The sequence below is a fragment of the Lithobates pipiens genome, unplaced genomic scaffold (genome assembly GCF_037356315.1).
Source record: "Lithobates pipiens isolate NorthernLeopardFrog02 unplaced genomic scaffold, aLitPip1_a1.2 Scaffold_24, whole genome shotgun sequence".
Classification (NCBI taxonomy): domain Eukaryota; kingdom Metazoa; phylum Chordata; class Amphibia; order Anura; family Ranidae; genus Lithobates; species Lithobates pipiens.
Window position 1 is genome coordinate 15,480,165 of NW_027507786.1, and position 18,652 is coordinate 15,498,816.

The following is an 18,652-nucleotide window of genomic DNA, read 5'->3' on the forward strand; positions in this document are numbered from 1 at the left end:
TTTATCCTTTTTTACTAGAGCCTGGTTCACCAATCCCCCACGTCCGCCGTAGGGGGAATATAGGGTTTCCATCAACCTGTTATTTTCTTAATTTTGTCTTTCATTGAATATTGGGTGAGTTGATTTCCATACTCTCTTTAGGTGATTATGTGTCCTTGTTTAAACGGTGTTTTCATTCCTTTTATATATCAATTGATTATTTGTTAATGATTTGTACGCTATTTGTTACAATCTGTTTAGATATCCTCCTGAGGAAGCGGTTGGCCCGCGAAACTAGTAGAGGAGACCCCTGTACGCCACCAGAACCAAATCCTCTCTTTTGAGCATTTGTACATGCTAAATATTCTGGGGTGTATTATATTTTATTATTGATGTCTTTTGTATTGTTTTTCTTTTCTTTTTTTTTCTTTTTTTGTATTTCATTAAACATTGATGCATTTTTAAATTTTACCCCTTTTTTTCCTTTTTTTGTTACAAAAAGTACCGGTATAGTCCAACCTTTATTTATTGGTTTGGGTGAGTTATGGGAGGTTAGCGTTGGATGGCTGCCCCAATACCCCCACACCAAACCCCTTTACATCTTAAAATTTGTGGATGATGGTACTGGACAATTTTTATAATTATTCTTATCTGAGGCGATACTTGCTATTTCTTGAATAGAAAAAAAAAAAGAATAGAATACAACAGAATAAAATAGAAAGAATATAACCATTTCCCGAAATTCAAATTTCGAACAGAATAGAAAAAAAAACGATTCTACACAATGAATTTAGATCGATTAAAAATTTTCTATTTGAATTTGATTCAAATTTGTTTCAAATACATCTAATCCAGTAGAAAAAATGTAATCTGGTTGAAAACAGATAAACAAAACTAAACTAAACTAAATGAATTTTGTTACGAAAGCAACAAAACAAAATTAGTAACTCGACAAATTGATCCGAAACAAAAAAAATTGTTTAGTTCTGCACATGTCTACTTGAGACTTCACGACCAATAAATAAAATGTTAGCCTCTTACCGGATGAACACACCTCAAATCTTCAGAGGTCAGTTCACACACAATGCAAATGCCTTGGGATGCTTCGGAACCACACAGCACACCAGCAGGGATCAAAGGAATTCAGCTGCAGCCAGTTCCTCCACTCCCACAGTGGACTGCCACAGGCTCCACCCTGACACGTTTTGTCCCAGAAGATGTTCTCAAGGGGATGACCCCTTGAGAACATCTCCTGGAATGGAAAATGTTCCATACTTGGTCAGCTGCAGCCAGTTCCTCCACTCCCACTGACAAAAAGATCTAAAAACACTGAAGCAGCAGACTTTGTGAAAACGAACATTTGTGTAGCTGGCCACGGTCGTACAAATGAAACAAGAAACCACCCACCCACTGCTCAGTCTTGCAGCACTATGTGTCAACACTGGCTCCACCCTGACACGTTTTGTCCCAGAAGATGTTTTCAAGGGGCTGACCCCTTGAGAACATCTCCTGGAATGGAAAATGTTCAATACTTGGTCAGCTGCAGCCAGTTCCTCCACTCCCACTGACAAAAAGATCTAAAAACACTGAAGCAGCAGATTTTGTGAAAATTAATATTTGTGTAGTTGCCCACGGTCGTACAAACTAAACAAACCACCCACACACTACTCAGTCTTGCAGCATTATGTGTCAACACAGGCTCCACCCTGACACGTTTTGTCCCAGAAGATGTTCTCAAGGGGCTGACCCCTTGAGAACATCTCCTGGAATGGAAAATGTTCCATACTTGGTCAGCTGCAGCCAGTTCCTCCACTCCCACTGACAAAAAGATCTAAAAACACTGAAGCAGCAGACTTTGTGAAAACGAACATTTGTGTAGTTGCCCACGGTCGTAAAAACGAAACAAACCACCCACCCACTGCTCAGTCTTGCAGCATTATGTGTCAACACAGGCTCCACCCTGACACGTTTTGTCCCAGAAGATGTTCTCAAGGGGATGACCCCTTGAGAACATCTCCTGGAATGGAAAATGTTCCATACTTGGTCAGCTGCAGACAGTTCCTCCACTCCCACTGACAAAAAGATCTAAAAATACTGAAGCAGCAGACTTTATGAAAATGAACATTTGTGTAGTTGGCCACTGCTCAGTCTTGCAGCATTATGTGTCAACACTGGCTCCACCCTGACACGTTTTGTCCCAGAAGATGTTCTCAAGGGGTCATCCCCTTGAGAACATCTCCTGGAATGGAAAATGTTCCATACTTGGTCAGCTGCAGCCAGTTCCTCCACTCCCACTGACAAAAAGATCTAAAAACACTGAAGCAGCAGACTTTGTGAAAACGAACATTTGTGTAGCTGGCCACGGTCGCACAAATTAAACAAGAAACCACCCACCCACTGCTCAGTCTTGCAGCACTATATGTCAACACTGGCTCCACCCTGACACGTTTTGTCCCAGAAGATGTTTTCAAGGGGCTGACCCCTTGAGAACATCTCCTGGAATGGAAAATGTTCAATACTTGGTCAGCTGCAGCCAGTTCCTCCACTCCCTCTGACAAAAAGATCTAAAAACACTGAAGCAGCAGACTTTGTGAAAACAAACATTTGTGTAGCTGGCCACGGTCGTACAAATGAAACAAGAAACCACCCACCCACTGCTCAGTCTTGCAGCACTATGTGTCAACACTGGCTCCACCCTGACACGTTTTGTCCCAGAAGATGTTCTCAAGGGGTCACCCCCTTGAGAACATCTCCTGGAATGGAAAATGTTCCATACTTGGTCAGCTGCAGCCAGTTCCTCCACTCCCACTGACAAAAAGATCTAAAAACACTGAAGCAGCAGACTTTGTGAAAACGAACATTTGTTAGCTGGCCACGGTCGTACAAATGAAACAAGAAACCACCCAGCCACTGCTCAGTCTTGCAGCACTATGTGTCAACACAGGCTCCACCCTGACACGTTTTGTCCCAGAAGATGTTCTCAAGGGGTCATCCCCTTGAGAACATCTCCTGGAATGGAAAATGTTCCATACTTGGTCAGCTGCAGCCAGTTCCTCCACTCCCACTGACAAAAAGATCTAAAAACACTGAAGCAGCAGACTTTGTGAAAACGAACATTTGTGTAGCTGGCTACGGTCGTACAAATGAAACAAACCACCCACCCACTGCTCAGTCTTGCAGCATTATGTGTCAACACAGGCTCCACCCTGACACGTTTTGTCCCAGAAGATGTTTTCAAGGGGCTGACCCCTTGAGAACATCTCCTGGAATGGAAAATGTTCCATACTTGGTCAGCTGCAGCCAGTTCCTCCACTCCCACTGACAAAAAGATCTAAAAACACTGAAGCAACGAACATTTGTGTAGTTGGCCACAGTCATACAAACGAAACAAATCACCCACCCACTGCTCAGTCTTGCAGCATTATGTGTCAACACAGGCTCCACCCTGACATGTTTTGTCCCAGAAGATGTTCTCAAGGGGCTGACCCCTTGAGAACATCTCCTGGAATGGAAAATGTTCCATACTTGGTCAGCTGCAGCCAGTTCCTCCACTCCCACTGACAAAAAGATCTAAAAACACTGAAGCAGCAGACTTTGTGAAAATGAACATTTGTGCAGTTGGCCACTGCTCAGTCTTGCAGCATTATGTGTCAACACAGGCTCCACCCTGACACGTTTTGTCCCAGAAGATGTTCTCAAGGGGATGACCCCTTGAGAACATCTCCTGGAATGGAAAATGTTCCATACTTGGTCAGCTGCAGCCAGTTCCTCCACTCCCACTGACAAAAAGATCTAAAAACACTGAAGCAGCAGACTTTGTGAAAACAAACATTTGTGTAGTTGGCCACGGTTGTACAAACGAAACAAACCACCCACCCACTTCTCCGTCTTGTAGCATTATGTGCCAACATAGGCTCCACCCTGACACGTTTTGTCCCAGAAGATGTTTTCAAGGGGCTGACCCCTTGAGAACAGCTCCTGGAATGGAAAATGTTCAATACTTGGTCAGCTGCAGCCAGTTCCTCCACTCCCACTGACAAAAAGATCTAAAAAACACTGAAGCAGCAGACTTTGTGAAAACGAACATTTGTGTAGCTGGCCACGGTCGTACAAATGAAACAAACCACCCACCCACTGCTCAGTCTTGCAGCATTATGTGTCAACACAGGCTCCACCCTGACACGTTTTGTCCCAGAAGATGTTCTCAAGGGGCTGACCCCTTGAGAACATCTCCTGGAATGGAAAATGTTCCATACTTGGTCAGCTGCAGCCAGTTCCTCCACTCCCACTGACAAAAAGATCTAAAAACACTGAAGCAGCAGACTTTGTGAAAATGAACATTTGTGCAGTTGGCCACTGCTCAGTCTTGCAGCACTATGTGTCAACACAGGCTCCACCCTGACACGTTTTGTCCCAGAAGATGTTCTGAAGGGGCTGACCCCTTCAGAACATCTCCTGGAATGGAAAATGTTCCATACTTGGTCAGCTGCAGCCAGTTCCTCCACTCCCACTGACAAAAAGATCTAAAAACACTGAAGCAGCAGAATTTGTGAAAATGAACATTTGTGCAGTTGGCCACGGTTGTACAAATGAAACAAACCACCCAGCCACTGCTCAATCTTGCAGCATTTTGTGTCAACACAGGCTCCATCCTGACACGTTTTGCCTCAGAAAATGTTCTCAAGGGGCTGACCCCTTGAGAACATCTCCTGGCATGGAAAATGTTCCATACTTGGTCAGCTGCAGCCAGTTCCTCCACTCCCACTGACAAAAACATCTAAAAACACTGAAGCAGCAGACTTTGTGAAAATGAACATTTGTGTAGTTGGCCACGGTTGTACAAACGAGACAAACCACCCACCCACTGCTCAGTCTTGCAGCATTATGTGTCAACACAGGCTCCACCCTGACACGTTTTGTCCCAGAAGATGTTTTCAAGGGGCTGACCCCTTGAGAACATCTCCTGGAATGGAAAATGTTCCATACTTGGTCAGCTGCAGCCAGTTCCTCCACTCCCACTGACAAAAAGATCTAAAAACACTGAAGCAACGAACATTTGTGTAGTTGGCCACAGTCATACAAACGAAACAAATCACCCACCCACTGCTCAGTCTTGCAGCATTATGTGTCAACACAGGCTCCACCCTGACATGTTTTGTCCCAGAAGATGTTCTCAAGGGGCTGACCCCTTGAGAACATCTCCTGGAATGGAAAATGTTCCATACTTGGTCAGCTGCAGCCAGTTCCTCCACTCCCACTGACAAAAAGATTTAAAAACACTGAAGCAGCAGACTTTGTGAAAACAAACATTTGTGTAGTTGGCCACGGTTGTACAAACGAAACAAACCACCCACCCACCCACTTCTCCGTCTTGTAGCATTATGTGCCAACATAGGCTCCACCCTGACACGTTTTGTCCCAGAAGATGTTTTCAAGGGGCTGACCCCTTGAGAACAGCTCCTGGAATGGAAAATGTTCAATACTTGGTCAGCTGCAGCCAGTTCCTCCACTCCCACTGACAAAAAGATCTAAAAAACACTGAAGCAGCAGACTTTGTGAAAACGAACATTTGTGTAGCTGGCCACGGTCGTACAAATGAAACAAACCACCCACCCACTGCTCAGTCTTGCAGCATTATGTGTCAACACAGGCTCCACCCTGACACGTTTTGTCCCAGAAGATGTTCTCAAGGGGCTGACCCCTTGAGAACATCTCCTGGCATGGAAAATGTTCCATACTTGGTCAGCTGCAGCCAGTTCCTCCACTCCCACTGACAAAAACATCTAAAAACACTGAAGCAGCAGACTTTGTGAAAATGAACATTTGTGTAGTTGGCCACGGTTGTACAAACGAGACAAACCACCCACCCACTGCTCAGTCTTGCAGCATTATGTGTCAACACAGGCTCCACCCTGACACGTTTTGTCCCAGAAGATGTTTTCAAGGGGCTGACCCCTTGAGAACATCTCCTGGAATGGAAAATGTTCAATACTTGGTCAGCTGCAGCCAGTTCCTCCACTCCCTCTGACAAAAAGATCTAAAAACACTGAAGCAGCAGACTTTGTGAAAACAAACATTTGTGTAGCTGGCCACGGTCGTACAAATGAAACAAGAAACCACCCACCCACTGCTCAGTCTTGCAGCACTATGTGTCAACACTGGCTCCACCCTGACACGTTTTGTCCCAGAAGATGTTCTCAAGGGGTCATCCCCTTGAGAACATCTCCTGGAATGGAAAATGTTCCATACTTGGTCAGCTGCAGCCAGTTCCTCCACTCCCACTGACAAAAAGATCTAAAAACACTGAAGCAGCAGACTTTGTGAAAACGAACATTTGTGTAGCTGGCCACTGTCGTACAAATGAAACAAGAAACCACCCAGCCACTGCTCAGTCTTGCAGCACTATGTGTCAACACTGGCTCCACCCTGACACGTTTTGTCCCAGAAGATGTTTTCAAGGGGCTGACCCCTTGAGAACATCTCCTGGAATGGAAAATGTTCCATACTTGGTCAGCTGCAGCCAGTTCCTCCACTCCCACTGACAAAAAGATCTAAAAACACTGAAGCAACGAACATTTGTGTAGTTGGCCACGGTCATACAAACGAAACAAACCACCCACCCACTGCTCAGTCTTGCAGCATTATGTGTCAACACAGGCTCCACCCTGACACGTTTTGTCCCAGAAGATGTTCTCAAGGGGCTGACCCCTTGAGAACATCTCCTGGAATGGAAAATGTTCCATACTTGGTCAGCTGCAGCCAGTTCCTCCACTCCCACTGACAAAAAGATCTAAAAACACTGAAGCAACGAACATTTGTGTAGTTGGCCACGGTCATACAAACGAAACAAACCACCCACCCACTGCTCAGTCTTGCAGCATTATGTGTCAACACAGGCTCCACCCTGACACGTTTTGTCCCAGAAGATGTTCTCAAGGGGCTGACCCCTTGAGAACATCTCCTGGAATGGAAAATGTTCCATACTTGGTCAGCTGCAGCCAGTTCCTCCACTCCCACTGACAAAAAGATCTAAAAACACTGAAGCAGCAGACTTTGTGAAAATGAACATTTGTGTAGTTGGCCACTGCTCAGTCTTGCAGCATTATGTGTCAACACTGGCTCCACCCTGACACGTTTTGTCCCAAAAGATGTTCTCAAGGGGCTGACCCCTTGAGAACATCTCCTGGAATGGAAAATGTTCCATACTTGGTCTGCTGCAGCCAGTTCCTCCACTCCCACTGACAAAAAGATCTAAAAACACTGAAGCAGCAGACTTTGTGAAAATGAACATTTGTGCAGTTGGCCACTGCTCAGTCTTGCAGCATTATGTGTCAACACAGGCTCCACCCTGACACGTTTTGTCCCAGAAGATGTTCTCAAGGGGCTGACCCCTTGAGAACATCTCCTGGAATGGAAAATGTTCCATACTTGGTCAGCTGCAGCCAGTTCCTCCACTCCCACTGACAAAAAGATCTAAAAACACTGAAGCAGCAGACTTTGTGAAAATGAACATTTGTGCAGTTGGCCACGGTTGTACAAATGAAACAAACCACCCACCCACTGCTCAGTCTTGCAGCATTATGTGTCAACACAGGCTCCATCCTGACACGTTTTGTCCCAGAAGATGTTCTCAAGGGGCTGACTCCTTGAGAACATCTCCTGGAATGGAAAATGTTCCATACTTGGTCAGCTGCAGCCAGTTCCTCCACTCCCACTGACAAAAAGATCTAAAAACACTGAAGCAGCAGACTTTGTGAAAATGAACATTTGTGCAGTTGACCACGGTTGTACAAATGAAACAAACCACCCACCCACTGCTCAGTCTTGCAGCATTATGTGTCAACACAGGCTCCACCCTGACACGTTTTGTCCCAGAAGATGTTCTCAAGGGGATGACCCCTTGAGAACATCTCCTGGAATGGAAAATGTTCCATACTTGGTCAGCTGCAGCCAGTTCCTCCACTCCCACTGACAAAAAGATCTAAAAACACTGAAGCAGCAGACTTTGTGAAAATGAACATTTGTGTAGTTGGCCACTGTTCAGTCTTGCAGCATTATGCGTCAACACAGGCTCCACCCTGACACGTTTTGTCCCAGAAGATGTTCTCAAGGGGCTGACCCCTTGAGAACATCTCCTGGAATGGAAAATGTTCCATACTTGGTCAGCTGCAGCCAGTTCCTCCACTCCCACTGACAAAAAGATCTAAAAACACTGAAGCAGCAGACTTTGTGAAAATGAACATTTGTGCAGTTGGCCATGGTTGTACAAATGAAACAAACCACCCAACCACTGCTCAGTCTTGCAGCATTATGTGTCAACACAGGCTCCACCCTGACATGTTTTGTCCCAGAAGATGTTCTCAAGGGGATGACCCCTTGAGAACATCTCCTGGAATGGAAAATGTTCCATACTTGGTCAGCCGCAGCCAGTTCCTCCACTCCCACTGACAAAAAGATCTAAAAACCCTGAAGCGGCAGACTTTGTGAAAACGAACATTTGTGTAGTTGGCCATGGTCGTACAAATGAAACAAACCACCCACCCACTGTTCAGTCTTGCAGCATTATGTGTCAACACAGGCTCCACCCTGACACGTTTTGTCCCAGAAGATGTTCTCAAGGGGCTGACCCCTTGAGAACATCTCCTGGAATGGAAAATGTTCCATACTTGGTCAGCTGCAGCCAGTTCCTCCACTCCCACTGACAAAAAGATCTAAAAACACTGAAGCAGCAGACTTTGTGAAAATGAACATTTGTGCAGTTGGCCACGGTTGTACAAATGAAACAAACCACCCACCCACTGCTCAGCCTTGCAGCATTATGTGTCAACACAGGCTCCACCCTGACACGTTTTGTCCCAGAAGATGTTCTCAAGGGGCTGACCCCTTGAGAACATCTCCTGGAATGGAAAATGTTCCATACTTGGTCAGCTGCAGCCAGTTCCTCCACTCCCACTGACAAAAAGATCTAAAAACACTGAAGCAGCAGACTTTGTGAAAATGAACATTTGTGTAGTTGGCCACTGTTCAGTCTTGCAGCATTATGCGTCAACACAGGCTCCACCCTGACACGTTTTGTCCCAGAAGATGTTCTGAAGGGGCTGACCCCTTGAGAACATCTCCTGGAATGGAAAATGTTCCATACTTGGTCAGCTGCAGCCAGTTCCTCCACTCCCACTGACAAAAAGATCTAAAAACACTGAAGCAGCAGACTTTGTGAAAATTAACATTTGTGTAGTTGGCCACGGTTGTACAAATGAAACAAACCACCCAACCACTGCTCAGTCTTGCAGCATTATGTGTCAACACAGGCTCCACCCTGACACGTTTTGTCTCAGAAGATGTTCTCAAGGGGATAACCCCTTGAGAACATCTCCTGGAATGGAAAATGTTCCATACTTGGTCAGCTGCAGCCAGTTCCTCCACTCCCACTGACAAAAAGATCCAAAAACACTGAAGTAGCAGACTTTGTGAAAACGAACATTTGTGTAGTTGGCCACGGTCGTACAAATGAAACAAACCACCCACCCACTGCTCAGTCTTGCAGCATTATGTGTCAACACAGGCTCCGCCCTGACACGTTTTATCCCAGAAGATGTTCTCAAGGGGCTGACCCCTTGAGAACATCTCCTGGAATGGAAAATGTTCCATACTTGGTCTGCCTGCTGCAATGCACACATTATTATGGTAATCAGAAGCAACCAATACAAATACAAGAAAAGAAAACAAGCAAAGGCGATACAGATCATATTAGGACATACAGTACAGATGCAGCACTGGCCAGTGACAATGGTGTCCCTCAATATTCACAGGCACAGAACAGGTGAGACTCAGATGAAGACATACTGAGAGAACAGGCATGACACACCAGACCTGAGACATCATTCATGTTATTATACTCACTTGCACGTGTTTATATACAGATAATAGTTGGGCTATAGTTAGGGATGTGGTTGAACTCTGGTCTCCAATAAAACCAGCTAATTTCTGGTGGTCTCGGCAGGAATAATTTGGGATAGTCTCTCCCGGTCCGGATAAAATCTGTAGAACACTTTTAACTGCTTTTTTTGGGCCAGAACACGAGTCATAAAGATGATATCCTAGGGTCACATTAGGCAGGATTGTTGGGTTTTTGTTCATTTGGTCAATGGCAAAAAGGAACATTTGAAGATTCTTGTAGTAATGATGCAGGGGTCTGTCAATATATGTTGATACGTTTAATACAAGTGGTCAGCAGGTTCACCTAGCAGTTTAGTGACAAAATGTAAATAACAAAATCTTATAACAACCAATCACATTTCACCTTTGAAAATTTTTATTAAAAAAAAAATTGTATTTGTCATTAACTCCTGAACTGGTTTACCAATAGTGATCTTTTGGGTCCAGCATACGTTCGTCCATCAGAACCCAAGCTGTTCACAGTTTGACGAATGTGCAAAATAAAGGCCAGATTTGGCCACTTTACCCAGCTTTCCCAACCTATGGCTTCCACAGCCAGGGATCATTCAATCAATGGCGGTATCACCACCATCACTAAATGGTGACAGTTTCCTGCCACCTTTGAAATATTCAGCAAGCTGCCAGGCATCTCGGGCAACATCATTGACCACATACCGTATGTGGCCATATATGATGAATTACTTCAGCCAGCTTCCCCAGCCAGTTTGTTGACATTCAGAAGCAGGGCTGGGACAAGGGGGAGGGGGTTAGGAGAAGCGGCTGCCCTGGGCACTCTGGCATCATTTGAGGTGGTAGAGCACCACAAGGAGATTGGGGGGGAGGGAATTTGTGTTTGCAGGGTGAATATGGGGGGGAGGTACTGGATAAAAATTGTTCTAGGAGGGCAAATTTTGGGAGGTGTACTAGAAGTGGTGATTTGGGGGGATTTGTGTGAGAAGGGGGGGTGGGGGATGAAAAATTGTGCTAGGAGGGGGGATTTGGGGGGGTGCTAGAAAAGGTAATATGGTAGAGGGGATTTGTAGTAGGAGGGGAATTTTTTTTGGGGGGTGGGGAATTTGTGTTAGTAGGTACAAATGGGGGTATCTGTGCTAGGATGGAAAATTTGCTAGGAGAGGGGGGTGGTCGGGATTTGTGCTTGGAGGGAAGATTTGAGGTGTAGAGGACTTGTGCTAGGAGAGGAAAGTTTTTTTGGGGGAAGATTTGTGCCAGAAGAGGCATTTCAGCGGGGGGGCAGTTTTGTACTGGGAGGAAGGGGGAATTTATGCTTAGGTTAGGGGGTAAGCATGCAGATTAGTGCTCAATTTTTTTGGTGGGGGGGTTTTGCTGACACATAATCATACATCCTGGGGGGGGCGCAATTTGGCATGCTAACCCTGAGCTCTAGATGACCTTGCCCCAGCACTGTTTAGAAGGTGGCTGGGGAAGTGTCATCTGCAACAGAATATCTGTAGGAGAGGATCACTGTGGACCATGTAGACGTGTCCGTGGGTCATCGTTCATTGTGATTGTCAATGGATATCTGGAAGCCCCTTTAGTTAAAGAGCACTTTCAGATTCTGATACGTCTGCCTCCCCCACATACCCCACATCCACTAGGTCAGAGACATGGGAACAAGGTGCCTTGCCATGAAGGAGAACGTTTTTAAGGTCTTTTTCGGTGTTAAGAGTGTGTGGCCTTGTATGGTTCAGGGGAGGTGGGTGCATGCTTGCTGCGCCCTCATTAATGGCAAGCCTGACTGCATGTCTTCACAAGGGTTTGTTATAGACTTTGTGGGTACCCAGTGCCATTTGTTTTATTTTACACAATGTCTCCCTCAAAAAAAAAAAATAAATACTAGACACTTAAGAAGAAACACACCGTTTTTTAAGGTTTTATTTAGAGCATGTTTTCCTTGTAGGGTTCAGGAGTGGGGGAGCACACTTGTTCCCCTCCTGCCTTATTACCCTTATTACCCAAAGTTGTCTATCAATAAGATATTTCTAACACACAATATAGGCATACTTAGAATTGCACCCCAAAATACACTCTTCTACTCCTTCTTAGTATGGGGATACTACATGACAGAGGTTTTTTTCACAGCTTAGCCACATAGAGGGGCCCAAAATCCAAGTAGCACCTTCAGGTGTTCTAGGGATATTAATTACGCACCTAATTTCTTGACTACCTTCCACATTTCTAGAGGCCCTGTAGAACCAAGACAGTTAAAGCACCCACAAAGTGACCAAATTTTGGAAAGGTAACACCTCCGTTTATTTTTTAGGAGGCATAGTGAGTCTTTTAAAGACTTCAATGCAAAAAGAAAAGGAAAATTATTTTTTTTACTCAAAGTTGTCAATTTAATAGGATATTGCTTACACACAGAATATACATAATCATTCTACTACAAAACACATTCTACTACACTACCGAGTATAAAAATACCACTATCTGGACTGGTTATGTACAGGACATTGTGTCGTGTGTATTACACAAGTCAACCAATTGTGTCTGTAGCACTGTCCCCCGAAGGAGCTGCTGAATTTGTTTGGGCCTGTACTCTGCTAATGAACCCCCACTGAGTCCCCACTCAGTCCCCTTGACACAGCTGTTTTGCAATATTGGTGTGAAGCTGATAGTGAAGGATAACCCCACAATATGCAATATAATAACAGTATACCTTTAATATTACCTGGGCATCCGATGTTCCACCTGCTAGAAAAGGAACAATAGTTCAGACCCAAAAATACTTAAAAAGAAATTTTGTTGCGCTAAAAGCAAAAGAAAATAAACAAAGAAAATACAGCAGCTAACACAAATATTGCTGGATACAATATGAAAACGGATATAAAGTATGGTGTAGCGCTTTAACAATTAATAAATGAAAAGTTCATAATATTGATGGATGAATTCCAGAAAAACGGTCAAAATAGAATCGTTATTCTTCAATCCATGAAAGGGACAGGAGGAACCACCACCAACACCCGATATTACTGACTCTTACCGTCAGTGCACATAATAAATGCACATAGGATCGAATTGTAAAAGATCAGATTTCCAGACTCCTCCTTATCACAATATGATTAATCCACATAGGGGGAACCATCCATAAGCAAAAAAAAATTCTTTGCACTTCTCAAGACTTCTTCTAATGTGTCCTCAGAAAAGTTAATTTCCCCAATGGCCACATAAAAAAATGAAAAGAATGGTTTCATTGCGCAGACTTCATGATAAGTCAATTATTCTTTAATAAAAAAATCCCAATAAAATTACACTCACATTTCAGATGAAACACAAACAGCATATAGATACTAGCAACATCCGGCATAAAGGATGGAAACCACTCTCGTGCTCCTTCACATGTCACAGGTCCCTCTTTCACCCAATGTTTCATCACAAACGTGCTTCATCAGGGGAAAAAATACTTAACCAGAAATGTATTTTTACTGAGGTTAGTGTGAAATAGTAATTACAGCATTTGCACTGTCACGCCAACATAATGTGACAGCACAGTAGGAACACACAACAGTATGCACATGTACAGTTGCCTTAATCCCTGAGAATATGTCTCCAATTGGGACTAGTGCTCAGAGCGACTACACCTTACTCTGGACACCTTAGACCTAGTTGCTGGTCGATGTATGGCAGTTGATGTGGAAGGTAGTTCCTCCTCTGAGTTTATCCTGACTGATTCTGTGATGGGTAGAAGGTGGTTTCAATGCCAGGTCTTTACTGGCCCAGATTTCTCAGTAGGACTCGGTCACCGGGTTGTAGGTCCTGAATTCGTACTCTCAAGTCAAAATTTCTCTTGTTCCTACTTCCTCTGGTGTTTGACGTGGCTTGGGCCTGTTCATTGGCAATCTTCAAATGCTTCCGCAACCTATCCATATATCCGCGGTGAGAGATCTCGGATGTATGATCCAGAGAGGTAACGAAGGCTAAGGCTATCGGCAGTCTGTCTTCATGCCCAAACATTAGCCTGTAGGGTGAATATCCGGTAGCATCACTCTTGGTGCTGTTGTAGGCATGTACCAAAGCAGTGATGTGCTTGCTCCAATGTGTGGAAGTCAAAGTCCCCAGCATGTTGAGGGTTGTTCTGTTAAACCTCTCCGGTTGAGGGTCCCCTTGTGGGGGATAGGGAGTAGTTCTAGACTTCTGGATGCCTAGTAGATCTAACCGCCTTTTTATCAGTGTGCTCTCAAAGTCTCTTCCCTGGTCTGAATGTATCCGTTGAGGTAGACCATAATGGACGAAGAATTTATACACAAGAGTCTTTGCTACTGTGGCTGCTTGCTGATGTTTAGTAGGGAACGCCTGAGCATAGCGGGTGAAGTGATCGGTGACCACTAAGATGTTTCCTTGTCCACTCAGGTCAGATTCCAAACATAGGAAGTCTATACAGACCAGATCCATCAGCCCTTGGCTCTCTAAGTGGGCCATTGGGGCGGCTCGCTGAGGCAAGATTTTCCGCTGTATGCACCTGAGACAGGAATGACAGTAGCTCTCCACTTCAGTCCTCATGTAAGGCCATTAGAACCTGTCCCTTACAAGTCCTTTCTGATCCCAGATGACCATTGTGATCATGCAAGGAGATCAGTACTCTCTCCCTATGTTTCTCTGGCATAAACAGTTGCCACTTCTCTTTGGGATCTTCAGAGGGGCCCCTTTGGTAGACCACCCCCTGTTGTAACTGCAACAGATCCCATTCTTTGTGGAGCAGGTGAGCTTCTCTCTGGGTGCTCTTGAGCAGCAGATCAGGTTGTTGACTCTCCAAAGCCTTCAGTACTAGTCCACAAATTGAGTCTTCCTGCTGATCTCTCCTGAGATCCTTTTTAGATAGTTTGGGTAGACCCTCCTGTACAATCTGAGTTGTGTTACAGTAGTATTTAGGCAAAATTTGGTTCTGCCAGACAGCTTCACGCTGGTACCTTGGAAATTCTTAGGGACACCTTTCCTCCACTCTAGTAGTGCATAAAGCCACGTACACACGTAGCCGTCTGTCCGACGTACTTAGTTTGACGGACGTCCGCCAAACTGTCCGTTGGAATTTTCGAACGGGCTACTTGCCCACACACGGCACTTTTTCAGCGGACTAATACGGCGTACTAAGTCCGCCGTACTATCCGCCATACTTTCGAAATGAACGGACTCGCCCACACACGCAGAGGAAAGTCCGCTCATTTCGAGCGCCTCTCCAGGTAGGCGGGGCCCGTGAAGGAGACGTCGCTGGCCCCGCTGCCTGGTATGGACTTAAAGGGAAACCCCCAACGCCGAAAAAAATCGGCGTGCGGGTCCCCCCCAAGTCCACAACAGACCCTTGTCCGCGCATGCAACCCGGCCGGCCAGGAAAGGGGGGCGAGCGAGCGCACCCCCTCCTGAGCTATACCAGGCCACGTGCCCTCAACATGTAGTATAGTATTTTATCTCGTGTGTTGTGTTTTTTTTTATACTTTTATTTTACAGGTGAATGGGTAGGGGCAGGGCAGGACTTACCATTGGGCTTGACTGGGCTCAAGCCCATGGGCCCCACCCAATAGGGGGCCCCGCAGGCCCCGCCAAGATACATAGCCGAGTGTACTCAGCTCTGCTCTGCTCACAGTCATGCCCAGTCCCACCCTATGATGGACAAAACACAGGGACTAGGCATGACTGTGAGCCAAACCGAGTACACTCGACTCCTCTGGGCTCTGCCCGGGACTGCGAGAGGACCTGAGACCCGCCAAGAGGACCCGAGAGCCCCCGAGATACACAGCACAGCGTCATTTTTAAACTTCAAGACTGCAATGACAAGGCTGCAATGACACTGGACAAGGCTGCAGATGGATGGGCAAGTCTGCAGATGGACACTGACAAGGCTGCATTGATGGGTATTTTCCTTAAAATTCCCTCCTAAACTTGGGGTGCGTGTTATACGCCGGCATGTGTTATACGTCGATAAATACGGTAATGTATAGAAGGTAGGGCCCGAAAGTGACTCAAGCCCAGGGGCCCCCACCACCCTAAGTCCTGCCCTGGGTAGGGGTACATTGTACCCCATACTCATTCACATAGGGTGGGGGGCCGGTATCCGGGGCCCCCTTATTAAAGGGGCTCCCGTATTCTGATAAGCCCCCCGCCCGCAGACCCCGACAACCAACGGCCAGGGTTGTCGGGAAGAGGCCCTTGTCCTCATCAACATGGGGACAAGGTGCTTTGGGGTGGGGGGGCCGCGCCCCCCCCCTTCCCCAAGGCACCCCCCATGTTGAGGGCACGCGGCCTGGTACGGCTCAGGAGGGGGGGGGCGCTCGCTCGCCCCCCTTTCCTGGCCGGACGGGTAGCGTGCTCGGACAAGGGTCTCTTGTGGACTTGAGGGGGACCCCACGCCGATTTTTTTCGGCGTTGGGAGTTCCCCTTTAAGTCCATACCAGGCGGCGGGGCCAGCGACGTCTCCTTTGTGGGCCCCGCCTACCTGGAGACCCGCTCGAAATGAGCGGACTTTTCTCCGGGCGGGAAAAGTCCGCTCATTTCAAAAGTACGGCGGACTGGCACACACACGGCCGGATTTTCTGTCGAAATGCGAGTACAGCAGGCAGATTGATGTGCAAACCGAAATTCTAATGCCCCGTACACACGAGCGGACTTTTCGACATCCAAACTCCGACGGACTGAGTCCGGCGGACTATCCGATCGTGTGTGGGCTGCAACGGACTTTAGCGAAGCTAAAGTCTGACGGACTTTAGAAATGAAGCATGCTTTAAATTTTCCCGACGGAACTCCGCCGGACCCGGTCCCCTTTGAAAAATCCGCTCGTGTGTGTGCTACTCCGATGGACTAAAACCGACGCTAGGGCAGCTATTGGCTACTGTCTAGGAACTTCCTACGTCGAATCCAGTCGTACGTCATCACGTTCGACTCCGTCGGAGTTTGGTGTGATGGTGTGTGGTCAAGTCCGTTCGGTCGAAAAGTCCGCCAGAACTCCGTCGGAACTCCGGCGGAACTCCGGCGGAACTCCTTTGGAGGTCTGTCAGACTTAATCCCTCTCGTGTGTACGGGGCATAAGTCCGCCGTACTGTCGGGTCAAAAAAGTATGCCGGAGGCTACACACGGGGGGATTGTTTGGCGGACTTGAGTTTGCCGGACTTTTCCACCGGATTGTTTGATCGTGTGTACGCGGCATAAGTGTGAGAGGTTCCATAGTCTGGTCTCACTGCGATCACATAGGCCTTCTTGTCTGGGGACAATGCCTGTACAATTTCTTTAACCTGTTTTTCTTCCCAGTCTTCCCTTCTGAGCGTGCGCTTTCTGCTTCGCACCACTGGACCACTGTGATGGGGTCCATACTGGCACCAAGGGGGTGGGCTTGCTTGTAGAGTGACAGGATCCCGGACGAGCTCCCATGTGCAGCACTGACCAAAAAGGAGCTGTTGAATTTGTTTGGGCCTGTACTCTGCTAGTGAACCCCCACTGCCTTGGCTCAGTCCCCTTGACACAGCTGTGGTGCAATGTTGGTGTGAAGCTACTAGTGAAGAATAACCCCATGATATGCAATATAATAACAGTATACCTTTATTATTATCTGGGTATCTGATGTTCCACCTGCTGGAAAAGGAGCAACAGTCCACACCAATAGTGATGGCCGAACGGTTCGCCCGGCTGTTGTTTTGCGGCGAATTTCGGCCGTTCGCGGTCCGCTCGTTCGGCGGACTATTGGCGCCGTTCGCCCCGTGGACTTCCGTATTTTCTGTGTAAAAGAACTTTGACCTATGATGACACATCCATCATGGGGTACAGGACAGCCAATTGAGACATTACAGCACATGGACACTTGGACATTCCCCCTAACCTATAAATACACCCGATCCGGCGGCCATTTTACATTCTTACTTCTGTCACTATAGGGAAAGGTTGCTGTGTGGAGCAGGGAAAGATAAATCGATAGCTATTTGGTACACAAAAGTTCTTTTCAGGACTGGTATAGGTGTAATGCCCCGTACACACGAGCGGACTTTTCGACATCCAAACTCCGACGGACTGAGTCCGGCGGACTATCCGATCGTGTGTGGGCTGCAACGGACTTTAGCGAAGCTAAAGTCTGACGGACTTTAGAAATGAAGCATGCTTTAAATTTTCCCGACGGAACTCCGCCGGACCCGGTCCCCTTTGAAAAATCCGCTCGTGTGTGTGCTACTCCGACGGACTAAAACCGACGCTAGGGCAGCTATTGGCTACTGTCTAGGAACTTCCTACGTCGAATCCAGTCGTACGTCATCACATTCGACTCCGTCGGAGTTTGGTGTGATGGTGTGTGGTCAAGTCCGTTCGGTCGAAAAGTCCGCCAGAACTCCGTCGGAACTCCGGCGGAACTCCGGCGGAACTCCGGCGGAACTCCTTTGGAGGTCTGTCAGACTTAATCCCTCTCGTGTGTACGGGGCATTAGGTGTATATAGGTTTGCTGTGCTACTGATTGTTGCAGCAGCCTGAGTGTCTTTTGTCAGTTTAGAGAAAGGGACAGGACGCTGTGTCTGCTGCAGGGAGAGTCAGTTAGTAATTGTCATTAGCTGTTACTATCAGGTCCACAAAAGTGCTATTACAGTTTTTGTTCCAGTAGCCTCTGTTTTGTCAGTTTGTATAGGGACAGGCAGGAAGCAGTGTGTCAGGCAGTGAGGTTCAATTTAATCAGTAGCTGTTACTATTAGTTCCACAAGGGTTCTTTTCAGGACTGGTATGGTAATAGGCTTGTACACGTATAATATTCTTTCTT

The 18,652-nt window shown here is 46.6% G+C and overlaps 1 protein-coding gene across 1 annotated transcript in view; it reads right to left on the bottom strand.

Moving 5' to 3' along the window:
* The window catches only part of LOC143929567 (vomeronasal type-2 receptor 26-like), a 31,319-nt gene extending 21,203 nt beyond the window's left edge, over nucleotides 1-10,116 (bottom strand). Inside the window, exon 1 of the mRNA XM_077453445.1 lies at nucleotides 9,880-10,116. Within this exon, the coding sequence (XP_077309571.1) occupies nucleotides 9,880-10,116 (237 nt within the window). The remainder of the gene's footprint in view (nucleotides 1-9,879) is intronic.
* Nucleotides 10,117-18,652: the final 8,536 nt, after the last annotated feature.